The sequence below is a fragment of the Mytilus galloprovincialis genome, chromosome 3 (assembly GCF_965363235.1).
Source record: "Mytilus galloprovincialis chromosome 3, xbMytGall1.hap1.1, whole genome shotgun sequence".
In the NCBI taxonomy this organism is placed as follows: domain Eukaryota; kingdom Metazoa; phylum Mollusca; class Bivalvia; order Mytilida; family Mytilidae; genus Mytilus; species Mytilus galloprovincialis.
In genome coordinates, this window is record NC_134840.1 from 96053754 (window position 1) to 96075184 (window position 21431).

A 21431-nucleotide genomic window follows, 5' to 3' on the forward strand; every position below is an offset into this window, starting at 1 on the left:
ATGTACTGGTAAATGCCTCCGATATCCGAAGAACCCCTCGAAAGCTGCGAGGGTACAGTGGCATCCATGTACACTCCCTATCGGGATTAATGGAGATGTGTCACTAACGTATATATACGACAATTATTTTTACAAGGACAACTCAATCCCCACCCAACACTAAGGGAGTGCTAGGACACCCGGAAGTCTGTTATTATGGTGGAGGAAGCCGAAGTACTCGGAGAGAACCACCGGGCCACTCGGTGGAAACAGACAAACCAGAGAGATATCAGAAGATTGATCTCCAGGTCAAAGTAAGGGACAACTTTGACCAACCGAGGCCCCCAAAGTACCCATTCTAGTTTCAACTCCGGACTGGGTACCAGATATGTGTGTGAGAGGGTGAAAATTACCCTTCTGATGTACTTATATTTTTAGCACCCCGAGTGAGAATCCGAACTCGGGACCTTCAGCACTGTAGCCATCGGTCTTAACCACTAGACCACGAACTCACATTTATGAGGGGGGGCAAGGGTTATAACTGTTATGCTGTTATAGGGCAAATCAATTCTTTGTTAACTGTTATTCCAAAAATATGTTTGCTGTTAGCTGTTATTGGCTTATTCCTTGTTAGCTGTTATAGGACATTTTAATTTTTTGTTATCTGTTATTGTGAGAATGTAATTACTGTTATCAGTTATTGAAAGTTGGAATGTTAGAATTTCGAAAGCCAATTTTTGGTAAAACATTGAAGAGCACTGACAATTGGGGTCCTACCATTGCCAATATAGTGCTCCTTACTCGGAGAAGTATTTCTGTTACATACCCATCAAAGACCATCACCTAAACATACGTTTCTTTCCCCTATTGTTATTGATCCTCACCAAAACATGGATGTGCCAGAGAGATCAGAGAGTGAGGCAGCAAACCAAGATAAAACCCATGATAGTCCTGATAGCATAATAGAATGCTTAATAAGCTACTTGAGCCCAGGCATAGCCTCTGTCAGTACTGCTCTCCAAAACAAGGAGCGTAAAAGGGTCAAATTCCCTATCACCCTACCCTTTCATAGAGTAATCAAAGAACTAACCGACCAATGTGGCCTGAGGGAAGAGGCAGAAAAAAGAGGTTTAGGTTCTGTGATTGATGTGAAAATTGCCAGGCTGCAAAAAAGCAAAGATGGTCCAAAGGCTTATTCAATCAGCACACAGAATTCCTGGGAGTTGGAAAGTCATAGTTTCAAGGATTCAGGTGATTGCCTTCAAGGTAGGTAATTATAATATATATTCTTGCAGTTCTGTGATCTTCAGTGGCAGATTCAAAACTTCTAGAGGTGGGTGGGGGAACTAACTGCCATTTAATAGAAGCGACCAACTACAGTCATGATTGCCTATATATATAATCAACAATTGTTTTTTTCAACAGGGAGGGGGTGGGGAGGCTCTGCAGTTACAGGTTTCCAATCATGACAATACATGTACACCAGTTTTTGTTATGTCATATATAACTGCAAAAAAAGATGCAATTTATTATTTCAAAAAAAAAAGTTCTGTGTCATATGAACATGATGAAGATCTATGAACAATGATGAATCAATGATCAACAATTAAAAATGGAAAAACTGTCTTTTGAATTAAAAGGAATTTAATTATTATTCTGAATAATAAACCTTATACACTGTAAACAAAAAGTTTCAATTGTAATATTTTGATTGCAAATTACAAGATGAGAATGTCACATGAATGTATTATCCTTATATATCTTATATGCTACTTTAAAAGATAGTGGTGTTTACTTAGTACATTATAAGTAATGATTTTTGTTCTTTTCAGTTACTGTTCTAAAGAAAGAGGTTGTTTTCTCCAAAAACAGTCCTGTAATACAACTTAACCTTGTCAGTACATCAGGAGTTCAGCAAAAGAAATCCCCTGTAACAGTAAAAAAATGTAAATATTTAAAAATATATTTCATACCAAAAAATGGCCAACAACCAAAGCCATAGCAAAATAAAGAAGGACAAACAATTGACAAAAGACAACTCCGGAGAGAGATATAAGACACACAAGGACATTCTTACAACATTGAAAACTAAAAAGAATTAATCATTAGTGTTATTGGGCAATTTACACATAGAAATGTGCAATTAACACATAAAATATTTTTTTTAATTGACTTAAAAAAATGTTAACATAGAAATTTCAAATTGAATGTGGCTTTTTTGTCAGTTGCAAAGTACATGTAATAGTATCTCTTTATTTCTAAATCCGAGATTACTCATACGTCCAGTCCAACGACTGTTTTGCCAGACAAGCTGGGGCCATGGGACAGCTTGTCTGGCAAAACAGTCGTTGGACGTCAGAGTAATCTCGAACTATTTATTTCTTTGCTGCTTTTCCTTTCATTCATCTGTTATTAGTTAAATGTCTGTTTGTCTGTCTGTCTGTATCATATGTATGACAGTCCAATAAATAAATTACTTGTTTAATATCTAGCTTAATACTTGTACATGTGCTGTATGTTTCAGGTGGAAGGAGAAAAGCAGAGAAAACTGTAGAGGATGAAAATTTGTTTAAAAAAATGAAGCTTGGAGAAACTGTTCAAAGAAATCCAAGACAAGAAAAAGATTTTATAATTATGAAAGAGAGTGAGTTTGTTTTTACATGAGTTTTTTTAAGACTTATAACACATCATGCACATCATGCACATCATGAGCATACATGTAGCACTGGTTGAATCCACCATTTTAACATTAAAATGTCAATATAATGTTGGTTCATTCATTTAAGTTTCATTTCTTAGACATTCTGCTGTGAACCTGTTCAAAAATCAGCTATTGTTGTAGGCTCCCATTTGATTTTTATAAATTTTATATTTTCATTTCCAAGTTGTGGGATTTCATTCATAAAAAAGAGGTGATTTTCAAGTTTTTCAGATAATATCCCTAAAGTGCCACGAACAGTCTTCATCTACATATATATACATACACAACAAATGGAAATAAAGAATGTTTCAGACCATATCAATACGTTTTATCTTTGTTATACTTTATATGTTACAGGTGCATCAAAACTTAGTGGTTCAACGCCTATTGATCTTGGTACTATAATGTGTGGTAGATGCGGAGGGAGGTATACCATATCAAATGCTTACAACAGGACTCCTGAAGCTAGAGTACTTTATTTTAAATCAAGTGAGTTACTGTACTCAATATAGGACAGTTAATCCACCAATTTAAGTTGGCTTGTTTAAAAACAATTGAATTAGGACTTATCGGTTGATGTTGTCAATACTCGAGCTCACAAGCTGGTCAATCATGATGGATAATAAGGGCCCAGCAATTTTGTTACACTGGCCTCAGATAGTAATCTGTCTGTCAGCTTGTCTTGATTTGTCATTTAGAGCACCTTAATGTGTATCATTGTGTGTCAGAGATTTGCTGAACATATAATTGTTTATTTTTTTATACTGTGTCTTCATTAATGTTTGTTGGATACCAATTTCGGTGAATTTGTGGGATAATGGGAACCAGGAATTTAAATGTTTAACAAAATCCATTAAAATAAAAAAAAAAAATCCACAGTAACACAACATATGTAGCTACAACCGTGACATCCAGTCACTTTTCACTTATCAAAATAATTGAGGAACAATGGAGATCATCCCATATATGGTAGACCTTACTTTTCTGAAATGCCAGATAGAATTAGTGACTAATGAAACTATATTAAACAAAAAAATAAGCCATTGTCCTAATTACTTTTCTTTTTTGTAGCACACTATGATAAGACATGTTTGTCAGTACAGGCAAAGGCAGATTCAAAGGATAAAGACAAAACATCCACTGAAACAATGAAGAATTTCATGACAAACTGGACAAAAAAACCTGAAAAACCTGTGATAGAGGAAAACCAAGATGATTCGGATGTAGATAAACTTGATGATGATGAAAATTTGCTGTGAGTGGAAAAACTTTAGACCTGAAGATGTCTAGTGTTTTTTGTGACAGTGTTATGATAAGATTGTTAATTCATTTTAGTTCACATAAGCTGAAGTTTTATGTGAGCTATTGTGATTTATTGTCATTACTTGGCATTTGTTGTTGTTATTAGTGAAATTTTTTTAAAAGATATTCTCCTCTGTTACTCCAAAACAAAGGGTGTCTATTGCTTACAATGTTAGAGGGTTTTAATCTCAATGGTTTAAACTGACATTTTGATTTTCTTATATGAATAAAATAGGATTTTTCTTAATATCTCAAAAAATAACCTTGTATTTTAGTCTAAAATAATAAAATTGCAAATTAAATGCACATAATAATTTATGAATTTACTGATTGCTTCTGAAAGATACTGTTCACTCTTATTGTCATTATCTCATCAATTCAAGGAGAGAGTCATCAAGATAATGAACAAATAAAAGTATTTGAAAAAGCCGAAACAAAGAAATATTTTGTTTCCTGCTACCTAGTTTTATGAAGCGTAGGTATGCATGCCATTTTATTTTAAGAAACATTTTATACAGACTAACGGAGGGCATAGACTAGACTTTAACAGTCATTAACTAAAGATACCCATAACATATTATAAGATAGTCAAAAAATGGTTAAGAAAGTAGGGAGGGTTGTTAGCAGGAAACAGACACAATACTTTTTTGGCCCAATGTCATATCAAAACCAATGTGAAGTGAGCAATATAGACACCTAGGAGTTTCTAGTTATGCATTCCGTCCTGATTTCTAGTTAGTGAAAATGTTTTGTGAACACTAAATTTCCTAAGAGTGGAATATTTGTGATATTGTTTTTTTTTCTTTATATAGAGTATTCTGTTTTAAGTTACCTGATGTTACCTCATTTTGAACTAGTCATAATTCAATTTATTAATATGTTGATCTGCTTTTGAAAGCACTGTTTGTTACAAATAACGTTAGTTTTAATTATTAAAGTATTAGTTTTTTCTATTTATAACAAATGATCTGAAATCTTTGTAAAATATTTGATATATATTTACAATATTAAATGTGACAATAGCACCAATACAAGTGATTAAAAGCTAAAATGACAGCTTGTAGAAGAAATTCAAGTTGATAGAAATAATCTACTAATAATATTTCCAAACAACTTGAGAACAACTTAATACATTAAAACATGCAGCCAAAAAAATATTATTGTAGGACATAAGAACAGTCAGTAGTTTTGGAATTTATTGTTTTGTTGTTTTATTACAATAAAATAGATGAATGATCATGAATGAAACTGGTGTAAATTAGTAAATTAGGCTGTTACTTTTTCTAGTTTGAATTGTTTGATATTTGTTATTTCGGGGCCTTTTATAGCTGATTATGCAGTATAGACTTTGCTCTTTGTTGAAGGCTGTACAATTACCTATAGTGATCTATAGTTGTTAATTTCTGTGTCATTTGGTCTTTTATTCCAGAGATGTCTCATTGACAATCATACCAAGTCTTTTTTAATGAGAGAATTCATCCTACTGCAGGTGTAGAATTTTATAAGTCTGTGCCATTGCTTAGCAATATATGTAAGATCATGCTATGATCTGTTATATCAGACTTATTAGTACAAGTAACCTTTGCTTGAATTAGCATGAAAAAGAATGCAGATGAACAAAATATTAAAAATATTCCAGAATTATAAAATTCAAAAGGTATTGTAGATCATTGTAGTTTTTATTGTGATTATTTTTAGTGATGAAAATGAAGAGTCATTGGAATGGCCAGAGGATATTGATACACAGTTTACACAAACAGCCATATCTCCACAAGACAATAGTAATTCCTTAGAAGACCTAGAAGGGTCTCCAATTGAGAGTGATCAAGATCAAGAACTTTCAAAACCAGAATCAATAACAGATTTTAATAAAAAGTCAGATCAAGATTTTTATATTTTCCCAATTTCACTTGAAAAAGCAGATGAAGTGTGTGTAAGACTCAATGACCTTTTAAAAAGAGGGGTGATTTCAAAGGAAAAAATATTTTACAAGTACTTGCAAAACATGTGCAACATTTTTTATGATGTTAACTCACAGTATGACCCTGAGGTTGTTGAATTTTTTAACACAATCAAATACTTGGGAGGAGAAAGAACTGTCAACTTTCTAAGGGGACCAATGTGGCATGGCCAAGGCAAAGGAGGTATAAAACAGACTGAGGAAGCCCTTATGAATTTTGGAGGTCCTTCAAGAACAACTAGACAAAACAAGTCTACTGGCTACACAACAAAGAGTGGTGTTTATAAACCATGGTTACAAACATTTCTTAAAATAGAAACTGATAAGTCAACAAACATAGTACCTTTTTTAGATACTGAAATTGTAAAAGTGTATGCTGTTTCAATGCAAAATGATGGTACAGCCTTAAAACCAGGTATTGAATTTGATGAACAACAACTTGTAAATGTAGGCCTAGTAAACAGAGTAGATATTCAGTACGTCAAGAATCATCTTATACCTGATCCGGAATGGTTGAAAAGCAATGTTATAAGTGAGGCCAATGTTACCTATTTGACAAATATTGACAATACTGTCAGCTTTCCTGTTTCAGTGATGTATGTACCAAAGGCTGGAAAAACTGGTAATGCGATGAAGGCCCAGTTTCTATCAGAGATATCTGTTTATCAAACATGTAAGTCCTGTGTAGAACGAACACTGTCCGAAGAACATGTTCTTTCTGCAGCTGTTGCAGATACTTGTTGTTCTTCATGCTCTGATTGTATTGAATTGAAGGATGTCTGTGAAACTTGTAAGACCCTTAATCAGCCAAGCTTCATACCATCATTACGGGCATGCAAGTACTGCCTACAACAAGGTCAAATTTGCATACGAAATGTTGTTTTAGCACTAAGTACAGATTGTGAAGCAGGCAATAAGAGTGCATTGGAGTCGATCATTGAAGATCGAAAGAATGGAAGTCTTCAACCCCAATACATATTTTCCTGCATGCCAGATGCTGTTCACGTAGGAAAAAGTTTGAAAGCAGGTTTTGCCAATTGGATGTTGATGCTTGGGAAAGAAAGGGCTTGCCTTGCAATTATACAAAATCTTCGCGACAACATCCCCAGTCTACGTAGAATTCTTAGCAAAGATGCTGTCATGAATAAGGACAGAATGGACGTTAATTGCATTCTACAGCTAACCAAAGAATCAGTCTTAGAGACCCTGGATACAGTTGGTCATGTAGTACACAGCATTGTTCCTGATGAATTTAAGATAAATTCAACGAACAAGGTTGGTTTGTACCCTCATCCTATTGCAGTTACATGTGGAAATTATGGTAAAATCCTTGTCCTTGATTTACAGCCTATGAAAAAAATAACCCGACTTCTAGAGGTCAAGTTACATGTACCTGGAGACGTAAGTGTGCTTCATCAATACAAAGATGCTAGAAGCATAACTTTTACAAACGGAATTGTCTATGTATGCAATTTTGAGGATTCCATTGAGATGTTTCCAACTAAGATTAAAACCGTTGTAAAAAGTATGAAAAGGGATGAACTAGAAACTCAATTGAAACAACGAAACATAGCAGTTACTGGTTCTATCAAACAACTACGTGATAAACTGCAAAAAAATCTTAATCAGCAACAAACTGAGTACAAGCAAAATGGTGTAGACTTGAGTAAAGTACAACTGTCAAGAGATGTCATTCCAATTTGTATAACTTCAGCGTCTGATACTATGCTTCTTGTAGCATCTGATACCAGCAGAACAATTTATACATGCTGTCTTCAGTCTGATGGTGTTGTAATGAAAGGAGTAATGAATGATTTGACTGACTATCCTCCTGCTTGCAAGACTATATTGTCCCTTTCTGTGAAGGTGAATACAGTGTATGTTTCCTTTAGTGGTGACCAAGGTGGAGTCTTCAAATTGGACCTTGCATCCAGAGAAAAAGAAGTTATTCTGACAAATAATACAACTGAATGCAGAGAGGTATTTGGAATTTCAGCAGTACAGGATGATGAATTTGTGTTTACAGACATACAAGATCGAACTGTGAAAAGATACTACAGGGGTGAAGTACAAGTTTTAGCAGGAACTGGACAAGAAGGTAATGATTCAGGGCCCTCAGAAAATGCCAAGTTTAGTCAACCAAAGGGACTATGTATTGAGAATGAATGTAATATCTTCATTACAGATGCCCAGTGTGGTGCGGTGAAATTGATTACAACAGTGAAACATTCAATAGAGTTTCTTAGACACTTAAGGTTGCTGTACGCAGCATTTTCCGTACATATGAAGCACACAAAAGTCCCTAAGCATTCAGTAAGAGAGGCATATGAAAAAGTGGAACTTCTTTGCAATTTTTTGAAGGAATGTCAGGCAAATGTGCATGGTATAATTGGAAGTAAAAAGACTACAAATGGTCCAGAGGGAACTGTCGCACATAAAACTATCCGATCAGTCGAGATGATAAATTCTGAACTTTTGAATCTGACTTCAGTGCTTGATATGCACAATGCTGAGTATCCAGTTGATCTCCTGACATTGCTGACTGTACAAGTAGAAAATTTGCATGCAACCAGCCATTTTAAGGAGCAGTTCCCTACTTGTCTTCAGTATGCTAGAAATTTGTTCGACACAGTACATGAGTGTCAAGAGGTTGTCAATTGGTCAGCTTTTTACTACACACATGCACAGTCCTACTACCCAGTACCTGTCGGCAGAATGACATTGTGTGACATGCCAGTTATACAGCATTTATCACCAAAAGCTAACGTGAGTGCTGATAACCAATTGATTATGAGAAATTGGGCTAAAGACTTTGGTAAATGTGTCAGACAAAGGACTGTTAGACAAGAAACAACTAAATTCAAAGCTGGTACCTTGCCACTGAATATGTATAAAAAGAGTAATGTAAAACCAGGAGAAAAAATATTATTTCAATGGAATGTTCCATCTGTGCCTCAGGAAAGTGCAGTAAACGTGGAGGAGTTGGAGATACAAGAAGGGGCAGACCTGGTTGGAATTGAAAAAGTAGTCATTAATGAGTCATCTGTGCCTCAGGAAAAGACAGGAAACGCAGAGGATTTGGAGATACAGGAAGGGGCAGACCTGGTTGGAATTGAAGAAGAAGTCATTAATGAAGACAATGAAGAGTTTGAACAATTATCTGAGTACGATTCAGAGTCAGATGACGAGGAACAGCACGAGATTGAAGACATTGAACCAATTATTTCTACAAGATCATTAGACTTTATGAGAGCTGTTACCACCAGAAGTGGCAGAAGCGTTAAAGTGTCCATGAAATTCCGTTAACTTTTGATTGTCTTCATGTGAACTTTCAACTGTGATCAACTGTTGCTTTCTTATTTTAGTTATGATCAGTTATTAAACATAAATCAACATACTTTTAAAGATGTTTATTAACTGTTATTAGCCATTTCCGATTTACTGTTATCTGTTATTGACTTTCATTTACTGTTATCTGTTTTTATCACTTTTGATTCCTTGTTATCTGTTTTAAGCCAAACCAATTTGCTGTTTTGCTGTTATTGGACCCCCCCTTGCCCCCCCTCATTTATGTGGTTTCGTTTTTTGTTTTGTACATAATTCAAGTCGTTAATTTTCTAGTTTGAATTGTTTCATGTTTGTCATTTCGGTGACTTTTATAGCTGACTATATGGTATGAGTTTGCTCATTGTTGAAGGCCGTACGGTAACCTATAGTTGTTTACGTCTTTGAAGTGTGGCCTCTGGTGGATAAATGTCCGATTTGTAACCATACCACATAATCTTACTTTTATATCTAAAGCTTGGCCAAAAAATGAGTTATTGTCACTTTTAATACTCATATCTGCTCAAAGAAAACATGCAATGTCTCAAGTTTGTAGAAAATAAAACTACGATTTTGTACTGATCCAATATTAGATTCACAAAATGTCCAAGCAGGATCTGCCTTTACAGTCCGGAATGCGGTTCGATAAAATTGCTCCCCTTGTTTATTTCGCTCTCCTGTCAAATCATGTAATTTCGCTACCTCCAATGGTAGACGCTACAACGATGGGTGTCGTCAAGAAAGGTACGATTAAAGGAATCAGCTAGGAATTAGACGATCACCATTGGTATAGGTGAGTTGTTTAATAGTTGTTGCTTTGTGATAAATGCATGTTTTGGATTAATTGATAATCAGGAATAGCTGGAAAGGAAAGAAACGTGTTGCTACGTGAACCCGGAAAGGCCGGGACGAATTTAAAAAAAAAATCTAGAGACGATCGTTCTGAGTGTGCCACCTACACATTTAAACGTGTACACAAGCACAATATTCCCTATCTATGTAATGTGTTTTCATAATTATGTGATATAGAGCAAAAAAAGGTAGCAGTTTTTGATGTCTTGTTGTTAAGCATTTCCAGGGGAGATAATGTTATTTTTCACGGTGTGTTTGATAGGTTTGTTACATTGTAACATTATTTAATACACACTCAGAAAGTGGATTAAAATAGCCTCCCACACTAAATTAACTGAATTTTAATTATTATATTTACCGTAATGCTATTATATAAACTTCGGAGGTTCATATCACTTATATTCAACGTTTGTATATCGGATTTTTTTTACTATTGATGTTGAACGGTTCATAGTAAAAAAAAATCCGATAAAACCGTTGAATGTAAATGATATGAACCTCAGAAGTGTTATATATTGTCCTTTAATATAAGACCGGACGTTCATATCATTAACATTCAACATTTTTTATCGAATGTTTGTTATTAACTATCAATGTTCAACGGTTCAACGGTTCAATAAATTTCTTTTCGTTATAAGGCTTAACGAATACCGTTATGCGTAGTAATTTGCACGGGTGGATTCACCCGTGCATACCTAAGCGGGAATTAAATCATTCGACGGTTTGCATTCAATCAGTCTACACGTTTAATTCAATTGCTGTTAAGGTCTGTTTGACTTTTTTCTACTTCATGTCTGACGAGGAAGTCCAAAGTTCTCCTGAATGTGCACCTGCAAGAAGTCATTATAGGAGTGAAGATGACAATCCTACTAGCATCCCTACAGCTGATGCTTTCTCGTTGTTTTCCACAGGACATTGGTCGTCTAATTGTCCAGAAATAAGCGGTCTAACAACACCAGCAGTTCCAAATGAGGTATTATCTTTGATTGACTTTAATTTATGTTTAGACACATATGAGTATGACAATGAGTTAATACAATTTTATAATGTAAAAGGTCGATTGTATAATAGGCTACAATTTTGGAAAGAGAAACTTTTATTGCATGGCCGAGTTCAAAAAATTAGTTTTACCTATAGAATAGAATAGAATAGAATATACTTGAATCTGGCTTTTTTTTTGGAAAATTACCGATGCACCTACTTCTGTATTTTTGGTATTTACGGGAGTCGCTAAGGAAGTTAGCACTCCCCCTTTTGTTGTTAATCCTTTGTCGGTGTTGATTCTTGACCCCAGACACGTACATCAATACGAAATGTTATTTAAATTTAAATACGAGGTTTGATTCAAGACATCATCGAGGTACCTTCATATACATGATATAGATATGCATGTTGAATCACAAAAGTTTCTTGTGTTTTCATAGAAAAGTGACACTTATAAATCCTTGTTATACGACTGCAAGGAAATTTGCAGCGGATATTGGTAAAATCATTACATTATTACCCGCATTAGGTAATATATGTAGAATTTTGACAAGACACACCATTTAGTAAATGATCGATGGGACTCTAGAGTTAAGTTAGATCTTGTGTCTATTAAAGATCATTAAAGAGTTAGAATTTTGGCATTCTTCACTAAAATCTCAAGGTCAACTTGGCGAGAATTAAAGGCAGTGATTTTGACTTGTAAAGCTTTCCTGATCATTTTAAAATAAATTTCAAACTACTCACCGATTACCAAAACGTAGATAAAATATTCGAAGTTGGCAGTATGAAACTGGATTTGCCCAATCTAGCTATGGAGATTTTTTATGTTTGAACAAAAAATTCGATGTGTTTGAAAATTGAGTGGATACCAAGAACTTTGAATACTACCGCGGATCAGTATAGGAAAATATTTGATTTTGATGATTGGTCGTTGTCGGACAGAATTTTCCATTATTTTAATAAAATATTGGGACCTTTTAGCTTAGATCGGTTTGCTAATAGTGACAATGCTTAACTCCCAAGGTATAATTCAAAGCTTTTTGATCCTTTAACAAAAGGTATATTTTTATAATTGATACATTCACGTTTGACCGGTCAATCGATAATAATTTGCTCTTGTCACATGTATCTTTAATAGCTTACACTGTAAAACATATTCAATTACGTAAAGCTAACGGTACATTGGGTATCCCTTACTTGAAATCGACAGTTTTCTGGCCGATACTGGAGTCTGTTGACACCGGCAAGTTTGTTGGTTTAGTGCATGACTTTGTTGAGTATAAAACCCCTTCTAAATTTTTTTTTGAACAGGGGATGTGCTGAGAATTCGGTTTTAAACGATTATAGGTTTATTTCAAATGTGCTTGTATTGAAACTTGATGCTAAAGTGAATGAATGAATTTCGAGAAAAAATTCTTTATGCGGACCTTGCCGCTTTTTGATTTTTGATATTGTAACTGTAGATTGTACAGTGTACATATGTTTAATATGCGGACCTGGCCGCTTTTATCACGGACCTGGCCGTGATGTTCTGTCCTTGAAGGATAGGATTTTGCATATCTTTCCATGTTTGTATTGAAACTTGATGCTAAAATGAATGAATGAATTTTTAATAAAAATATCTTTGTGAGGACCTTGCTGCTTTTTTGTTTTTTTTTATATTGTAACTGTAGATTGTACCGTGTACATAATTATGTTTTATATGCGGACCTTGCCGCTTTTATCACGGACCTGGTCGTGATTTTCTGTCCTTGAAGGATAGGACATTGCATATCTTTCCATGTCTTGTATTGAAACTTGATGCTAAAATGAATGAATGAATTTTGAGTAAAACTTTCTTTATGCGTACCTTGCCACTTTTTTGTTTTTTCATATTGTAACTTTAGATTGTACAGTGTACATATGTTTTATATGCGGACCTTGCCGCTTTTATCACGGACCTGGCCGTGATTTTCTGTCCTTGAAGGATAGGATATTGCATATCTTTCCATGTTTGTATTGAAACTTGATGCTAAAATGAATTAATTAATTTTGAGAAAAAAAAAAAAAATTCTTTATGTGGACCTTGCCGATTTTTGTTTTTTGGTATTGTAACAGTAGATTGTACATTGTAAATGTGTTTAATATGCGGACCTGGCCGCTTGTATCACGGACCTGGTCGTGATTTTCTGTACTTGAAGGATAGGCGAAAACCATACAAAAGAAAGAATTTAACTTCCCATTTAACCTGTATCATGATAATTCTAACCTGTCCTATTGTAGGTTACTTTGTATGTTATAATTGGCTTATGCATGCTTGATTTTTTAGATACAAAGAACTCTTGCTTATAATAATGAGTGATATCAATTTTCATAAAACACACGTTGAAATCATAGTTCACAATGGCAAGACCGATATTTATAGACAAGGTAGTATAGTTATGATAGCAAATACGGATATACCAACTTATCCTGTTAATTATTTTTTTTTAAATATTATTGTGACTTAATTAGCAATCTTAAGATTAATTCTTCGGAGTACATTTTTGTTCTTTGCAGCCCCCAAAAGATACCTTAGTATTGAGTAAAATATATAAGCCTTCATCTTATACTATAGCCAGAGAAGCTTTAGGTGCAATAGGGTTAGACAAAAACAATTTAGTTTGTATAGTTTACGAAGAGGAGGCGCTTCTCAACCGCAAACAACGGTGTTTCAGATATGCTTTTCAAAGTTAATGGCCGTTGGCGAGCCGAAATTCTAAAGACGGATAGGTGAAATACAGTCTGTTTCTTATACCTTAGCATCTAATATACACTCTTTCGCCTTTTGTCTCGACTGGATGCTGCAAACCTACATCCCACAGTATATTTGTGTTTTGTGTAATTAAGCCTTGTATAGAAAAGAAATGCTTTATGTTCGGTTGAACCCGTGAAAAAGAACATAAATAAATTTCTTTTCGTTATAAGGCTTAAACGAATACCGTTATGCGTAGTAATTTGCACGGGTGGATTCACCCGTGCATACCTAAGCGGGAATTAAATCATTCGACGGTTTGCATTCAATCAGTCTACACGTTTAATTCAATTGCTGTTAAGGTCTGTTTGACTTTTATTTTGTTTTTGTTTAAAAAAAAACAAAAAAAAAAAAACTTGTTGTTCTATAGGTACTGTCTTTCACATGTATATTAAGATTATTCTTATAGAATTGTACAATTCAATAGATGCACATGTATACTGTCCAAAGTTACAGTATTTAATCAATTTCTCTTTTCATTCATTTAAATGTAGTTGCGAGTTGTTTCTAATTTTTGTAATTATATTTTGTAGATTGTTCAGGCTGTTGATCATACTTCTAGGCAAGAGAATGTGATAAGGACCGTTTTTGGCGTAACACCTGCCATTCTAAAAAAATTTTCCACATGTTATTATGTTCCGAATGTTTTATTAAAAGACTGGATGCTGCAAACCTACATCCCATAGTATATTTGTGTTTTGTGTTATTAAGCCTTGTATAGAAAAGAAATGCTTTATGTTCGGTTGAACCCGTGAAAAAGAACATAAACATTGGTAGTTAAAAAAATCCGATAAAAATGAACGGTTCAACATTGATAGTAAAAAACAATCCGATAAACATGTTGAATCTTAAAGATATGAAACTCTGAAGCCTTACATTATAGGACTATCGTTTATTAGTTCTTTATCCTAACTAAATGTTGTTTTTTTGTGGTGTATATTAAAAAAAGGGGGAGTAGCTTTTAAAACACCAAAATACCTTACAAATTTCAGGATTCGACACTAACACATCCTACAATATTTGTTTACAGAATGAGAATTGAATTCCGATCCGTTTGTACGGGGAACATGTGGTTGCAATCCCCTCTTTAATTGCCTGTTCGATTTTTTTTTGCAGTGTCGAAAAGGGAGATAGACAGCAGTTTGTTTTATCAAGAAGTTATGTACGTTCTGCTATACATTTGACAGTCAGTAATTATTCTGAAGTACACATGTCGACCAGAGGCATGGAACAGAGAGTAGAGGTTTTAAAGTACCAGATGCTTATCTGAGATTCCAATTTGAACTAAAGAAAGCAATATATAAAGATATGTAGGAGAAATAATCTATATGAATAAAGTTATGTCACAAAAGGAACTTGTTTTTTTATATACAGAATTTGTCAAACGTCTCCATAACAGAAGAGATGTGAATGCATCCTTCATAGTCTTGTAATACTAATGGTAATAATTTGTATAATTTCTGAGATGATATAGCAGTGCTATTGGTTTCCCCTTTCTCCTTCTTCAAAGAACTTGATCATCTGAACTCTTTCTTTTTTTTTAAATTGGAGCCCTGTTCAAGAACAGTTAAAAGAGCATATGCTTAATTTTCGTTATCTTTTAGAATCATTTTTTTTTTTTTTTTAATAAAACAGGTTGTACATTCTACATAAAATATGCCAGTCAACCGCAAATGTTAACACCCAAAAAAGGTCTTTAGTATATTCATTTTTCAACTTACAAAATATGCCAAAGATTTAAGCATGCCAAACATTACTCTTGTACAAAACTGTAACAGATTATCAAAGACTATCTAGTAAGTACAATTTTAACCCAAGCCGCTGCTCTTTTAAGCACCGTCTTAGCAACGACTTGGTTGATTGTAAGAGTTCGGTGCAGAGACTGAAGACTTGAGACAATAACATGGAGATAAGTATGTATAAGAACAACGTTGTCAAGAATAATAGGCGGGGGGGTCTTTCGTCGGGGAAATATGTTTGATTAAACATAGGGAATCACTGGAGCAATACTGGAGCGAGCTCCCCTTAGCTCAGTCTTAATTCCTTGTTGATGGATTGTTTCCTGGCTTGCTTTAGTAGAGTATTGTCTGCATGTTTCACACTCGAGTAATATATATACGCATGTGCAGTACATGAAATATGAAGACACCGGTGTACTACTATAGTACTTGACTTGTTATGGTGAGCAAGTATGAGAAAAATAGAGTGAGCCACCGTATACGGTAAAAATTAATATAAGGGAACTTTGATATTCTTGAAAACTAGGGAGAGGTGTTTGAGAAAATTGAGTCTAATGTAAAACGGTTAAATAAGTAAAGACTCTTAATGTCTTGCAAATTTTCGACTGTAGGTAAACTAATAAGAAAAGAAAAAGATATAAATAGTAAATTCAAATCGTATGAATAATATTGGCGAACAAAAAAAGTATCACATTATGTCGCCGGACAATTGTAAGATGCTATAAAATAGACTAAAAATGTATCGAAAATATAGCACAAAAGAAATCATGAAATAACTCGGTGCAATCCCAATTTAAGATGCAAACACATCAAAAGAAAAACAAAATCACATCATATCTCCACATGACACAAAACAAAAACCAACTGCAATCAACAAATAAGACGCAAAGATTAATAAAAAAAAAATCCATTCGCGGGCAACTACCGACTTATTATACTGTATGATCGAACACAAACATAGATCCCGCTAACATGTTTAACCCCGCCACATTATTTATGTATGTGCCTGTCCCAAGTCAGGAGCCTGTAATTCAGTGGTTGTTGTTTGTTTATGTGTTACATATTTGTTTTTCGTTCATTTTTTTTTAATATAAATAAGGCCGTTAGTTTTCTCATTTGAATTGTTTTACTTTGTTATATCTGAGCCTTTTATAGCTGACTATGCGGTATGGGCTTTGCTCATTGTTGAAGGCCTATGGTGAATATGACACCAACGAAATAAGACGCAAACTAAATTACAAGAAATTGCAAGATAAATAAATGACGTATAAAAAATAATTCCGAACGACAATTGGTTAACACAAACAAAAGGAGTACAACGATATAAATTTATGCTACCCCAAAAACTTAACTTCACAATGGTCAACCAATCCGGGTTACTGTATAACTAAGGTGTAACAAAATGTGTCAAACATGCAAATATTATTTAAAAAAATTAGTTTTAATCACTTAAAAGTCATGTGATGTTACATATATAGGACGGGTGTGTTCGATTCAAAAAATAATTAACAAAACCCCGTCATATAACATCCCACTTTGAAATTGCGTCCAAATGTCCAATTTAGGTGTGCCACTTTGGGAATGGTCTTAAACGATTGGCAATTCATTTCTCAATTTTTGTAATTTTTCCCGGATTTTTTCTATGTCCAGCAAAAAAAAGTAGCAGTTTATAAGGAGACCCCCTAAATGACGTAACAGCTTGACTTATGGTCGTTTTGAAAACGATTGTTTGCAAGTTGCATTGTCAACAATTGTACAATATGAAAATTAAACAACGTGAATGCAAATATTGATAATGACTTTACGGAAAGTAACTTTTGTGACATCTTGACAACCGTATACAAAGTTCATTTCACTTTTCTACCTTCTAAACACAAGAGGTCGAATTCTTTTGTTCTATTTAAACCGCATATCGGACTGTTTAAATTTATCAACAATATTGTTTAATGAACTTTAAAACGCTTCAATTATTATGATTACATTTCAAACAACTTTATTTCGAATATCCTTGATTAGCCTGGTGTAGACTCTGGCCTTTCAAAGGTTTAACATTGTTATCTTTATGAGTATGTTTTATTATGCTTTGTCACAAAATCTACAAAAGTGAACATTTAATGGTGTTACCTGTTGCTAAAGCTAATTTTTGACTAATTTCCAGGGTCCAGCTACCAATTGGATTTTCCTTCCAAAAATGCACCGACATAAAATCCCAGGTTAGACTTCCTGCTGCGACATTATCTACAGCGTCCTGTTGTCTGTGGTGTAGCAGATGGCTTCTGGTACCAGATGGAGATACCAAAAACAACTGTGCTACACCTCTGAAGTTTGTGTAGGAGAATGTAATGTCAGCTACCACGTGCTCAAGATAGTGTATCGACGAACAGTCACCAGATGTTACAATGATAGAATCAGAGGCCGAAGTAGTGGTGCTCCTGTAATTTTGTGCATATGATACATATTTTTTAAAATTTTGAATCATACGCCTTACTGTGACTTATGGTTGCTTACTACTACGTTAAGTGGTTTCTTATGGATAGTTGTTGTATTTGCATGCATGCCACATCTTCGTATTTTAATATGAATTTCAAAATATTTAGCCAGAATTATTTTTGTTAAGTAGACTTTAGAATAAGTTGCTAAAATGTGAAAAACATACATTGTGACTTGGGAAAAGAAATAAAGTGTGAAAAAATCTAAATAAATATTTAAAGGAAAATTGGTTAACAAGAGCAAGATAATCTATATTACGGTATGTTTTCAAAACTGTTTTTACAGAAGATAATCTGACAATTGTCCAACCGAAACAATGCATTGTGTGTTCAAATACATAAGTTTTACATGTGTTAGAATATTTTTTTTCATTGGAATAGTTTTTGTGTGTTGTCAATTGTTACTTCTTATTTTTTCTTTATTAAAACGGTGCAACATCAACCCATCTTTGACAGCATTTTGTTTGAATGAACGAACGCCTATATGTCTGACAATCATTTATAGTTTGTAACGAAATAACATATATACCATGTTTGTTGTATAAACTGGACACAACATACTTTTTCAGACATTATGTTAATTCTAAAAAGCATTAACTTTCTGTCATTTTCTCCAAGTGCGATTTCCATTAAGGAAAATATCACATCCTTTTTAAATGACGGTAGATGGGGTTCAATACAGTAAATAAAAAACTCTGTTAATTTTCTGATTAATATCGATGCATGATATTATACAATTACTGTCTTTTGAAGAGGTTAGGGTTAGAGTCAAAAGTCAAAACTTACTTTTACGAATTTAATGTGACTGTCGTACACATGAAAGGTTTAGCGCTATTAGAACAGGTTCAATCCACAATTTTCTACATGAGAAAATGCCTGTACCAAGTCAGGCAAATGATAGTTGTTATCCATTTGTTTGATGTGTTTGAGCTTCTTTTTTGCCATTTGATTAGGGACTTTCCATTTTGAATTTTCCTCGGAGTTCAGTATTTTTGTGATTTTACATTCAAAAAAAGTGTTAGCAATATTGAATAGGTGTATTTATTGTTTGAAAGACAAAATACAAAATGTACGTTTTCTTTCGGTCGTGATAAAATGGAGAAATTTAGAAAATGTCGAAACCATTGCGCTTAAAATACAAAACAAACTTTTTATGTTGTTTTTCTCTCTGAAATCTAAGATATCCTAAGTATAACTGCATTAAAATTGATAAAGTGTATTTTTTTGATATTTTCATTTAAAACTGTCATTTGCATATCAAAATTTGACCTCTAAATATACAATAATGAGATGTGGTATACTCGCCAAGGAGAACGTTTTCCACAGTAGACATAATGATGTTGAAGGTACAAACTATAGTTCACCGTACAAGCTTCAACAATTGAAAACAAAACTTTTTTTACATCGGGCTCTGACCTTTTTAAACAGAGTTTTACCATTCGTTTAGTTTTGTGTGCTATCCTTCATTTGCCAGATATATAGGGGAGGTTTGAGATCTCACTAAACATGTTTAACACTGTCGCATGTTTGCGCCTGTTCCAAGTCAGCAGCCTCTGGCCTTTGTTAATTTATAATTCTTAATATTAGTTCATTTATATGTTTTGGAGTTTAGTGTGACGACCATTTACATTGAACTAGAACACAATTTCATTTAGGGGCAGGGTGAGGATCACCTCCGCTGCGTGCAAGAGCGGCTGTTGTATGCTCTTTGGTCGGGTTGTTGTCTTTTTGACATATTCCCCATGTGCATTCTCATTTTTTTTTTTACCTTGGAAGGAAAACAAAACCATCCATGTAACAATCAATATCATCGTAAGACGGATACTTACAAAGCTGGAGAGCTTGTTGGTGAATTGCATGTGTGTTGTGTTGGAACTGTTGTCCAGGTTTTTCCATAGCTCACCATTGCTTCAGCGTTCATTAAACCAAAACCCATGACCTGGCTGACTGATAATGCAACAACAACAAAAATATATTTAGATGAAACAAGATTTTGGGCATTATTAAACAAATTTCTATTATTTCTTTCATCTTTCTCGTCAACACTGGTATTTGACAACATATGTCTATTATTTCTATCATTAGTCACGTCAACAGATGTCTTTGAAAACAAATATCTATTATGTCTATCATCTGTCTCGTCAACAGATGTATTTGACAACAAACGTCTATTATTTCTATCATTAGTCACGTCAACACATGTCTTTGAAAACAAATATCTAATATGTCTATCATCTTTCTCGTCAACAGATGTATTTGAAAACAAATGTTTATTATTTCTAGCATTAGTCACGTCAACACATGTCTTTGAAAACAAATATCTATTATGTCTATCATCTGTCTCGTCAACACATGTATTTGACAACAAATGTCTATTATTTCTAGCATTAGTCTCGTCAACACATGTATTTTACAACAAACGTCTATTATTTCTAGCATTAGTCTCGTCAACACATGTATTTGACAACAAATGTTTATTATTTCTATCATTAGTCACGTCAACAGATGTCTTTGAAAACACATATCTATTATGTCTATCATCTGTCTCGTCAACAGATGTATTTGACAACAAATGTCTATTATTTCTAGCATTAGTCACGTCAACACATGTCTTTGAAAACAAATATCTATTATGTCTATCATCTGTCTCGTCAACAGATGTATTTGACAACAAATGTCTTTTATTTCTATCATTAGTCACGTCAACAGATGTCTTTGAAAACAAATATCTATTATGTCTATCATCTTTCTCGTCAACAGATGTATTTGACAACAAATGTCTATTATTTTTATCATTAGTCACGTCAACAGATGTCTTTGAAAACAAATATCTATTATGTCTATCATCTGTCTCGTCAACAGATGTATTTGACAACAAATGTCTATTATTTCTATCATTAGTCACGTCAACAGATGTCTTTGAAAACAAATATCTATTATGTCTATCATCTGTCTCGTCAACAGATGTATTTGACAACAAACGTCTATTATTTCTAGCATTAGTCACGTCAACAGATGTCTTTGAAAACAAATATCTATTATGTCTATCATCTGTCTCGTCAACAGATGTATTTGACAACAAATGTCTATTATTTCTATCATTAGTCACGTCAACAGATGTCTTTGAAAACAAATATCTATTATGTCTATCATCTGTCTCGTCAACAGATGTATTTGACAACAAATGTCTATTATTTCTAGCATTAGTCACGTCAACACATGTCTTTAAAAACAAATATCTATTATGTCTATCATATGTCTCGTCAACAGATGTATTTGACAACAAACGTCTATTATTTCTATCATTAGTCACGTCAACACATGT

The 21431-nt window shown here is 33.8% G+C and overlaps 2 protein-coding genes and 1 long non-coding RNA gene across 3 annotated transcripts in view; 2 read left to right on the forward strand and 1 right to left on the reverse strand.

Moving 5' to 3' along the window:
- Nucleotides 1-21431, reverse strand: part of LOC143066852 (uncharacterized) — a 66954-nt gene that overhangs the window by 15942 nt on the left and 29581 nt on the right. Inside the window, exons 6-7 of the mRNA XM_076239665.1 lie at nt 19936-20053; nt 17742-18049 (exon numbers count right to left, since the gene is read on the reverse strand). Of these exons, the coding sequence (XP_076095780.1) occupies nt 17742-18049; nt 19936-20053 (426 nt within the window). The remainder of the gene's footprint in view (nt 1-17741; nt 18050-19935; nt 20054-21431) is intronic.
- On the forward strand, nt 546-5246 carry LOC143069466 (uncharacterized). Its single transcript, XM_076244115.1, has 5 exons — nt 546-1245; nt 1812-1925; nt 2504-2623; nt 3038-3169; nt 3752-5246. Exons 1-5 carry the CDS (start codon nt 870-872, stop codon nt 3937-3939), a joined length of 930 nt encoding a protein of 309 aa, XP_076100230.1. The 5' UTR covers nt 546-869; the 3' UTR covers nt 3940-5246.
- LOC143069467 (uncharacterized) lies at nt 9884-15229 on the forward strand. Its single transcript, XR_012976407.1, has 2 exons — nt 9884-10059; nt 14995-15229. It is a non-coding gene; the product is annotated as an uncharacterized LOC143069467 (long non-coding RNA).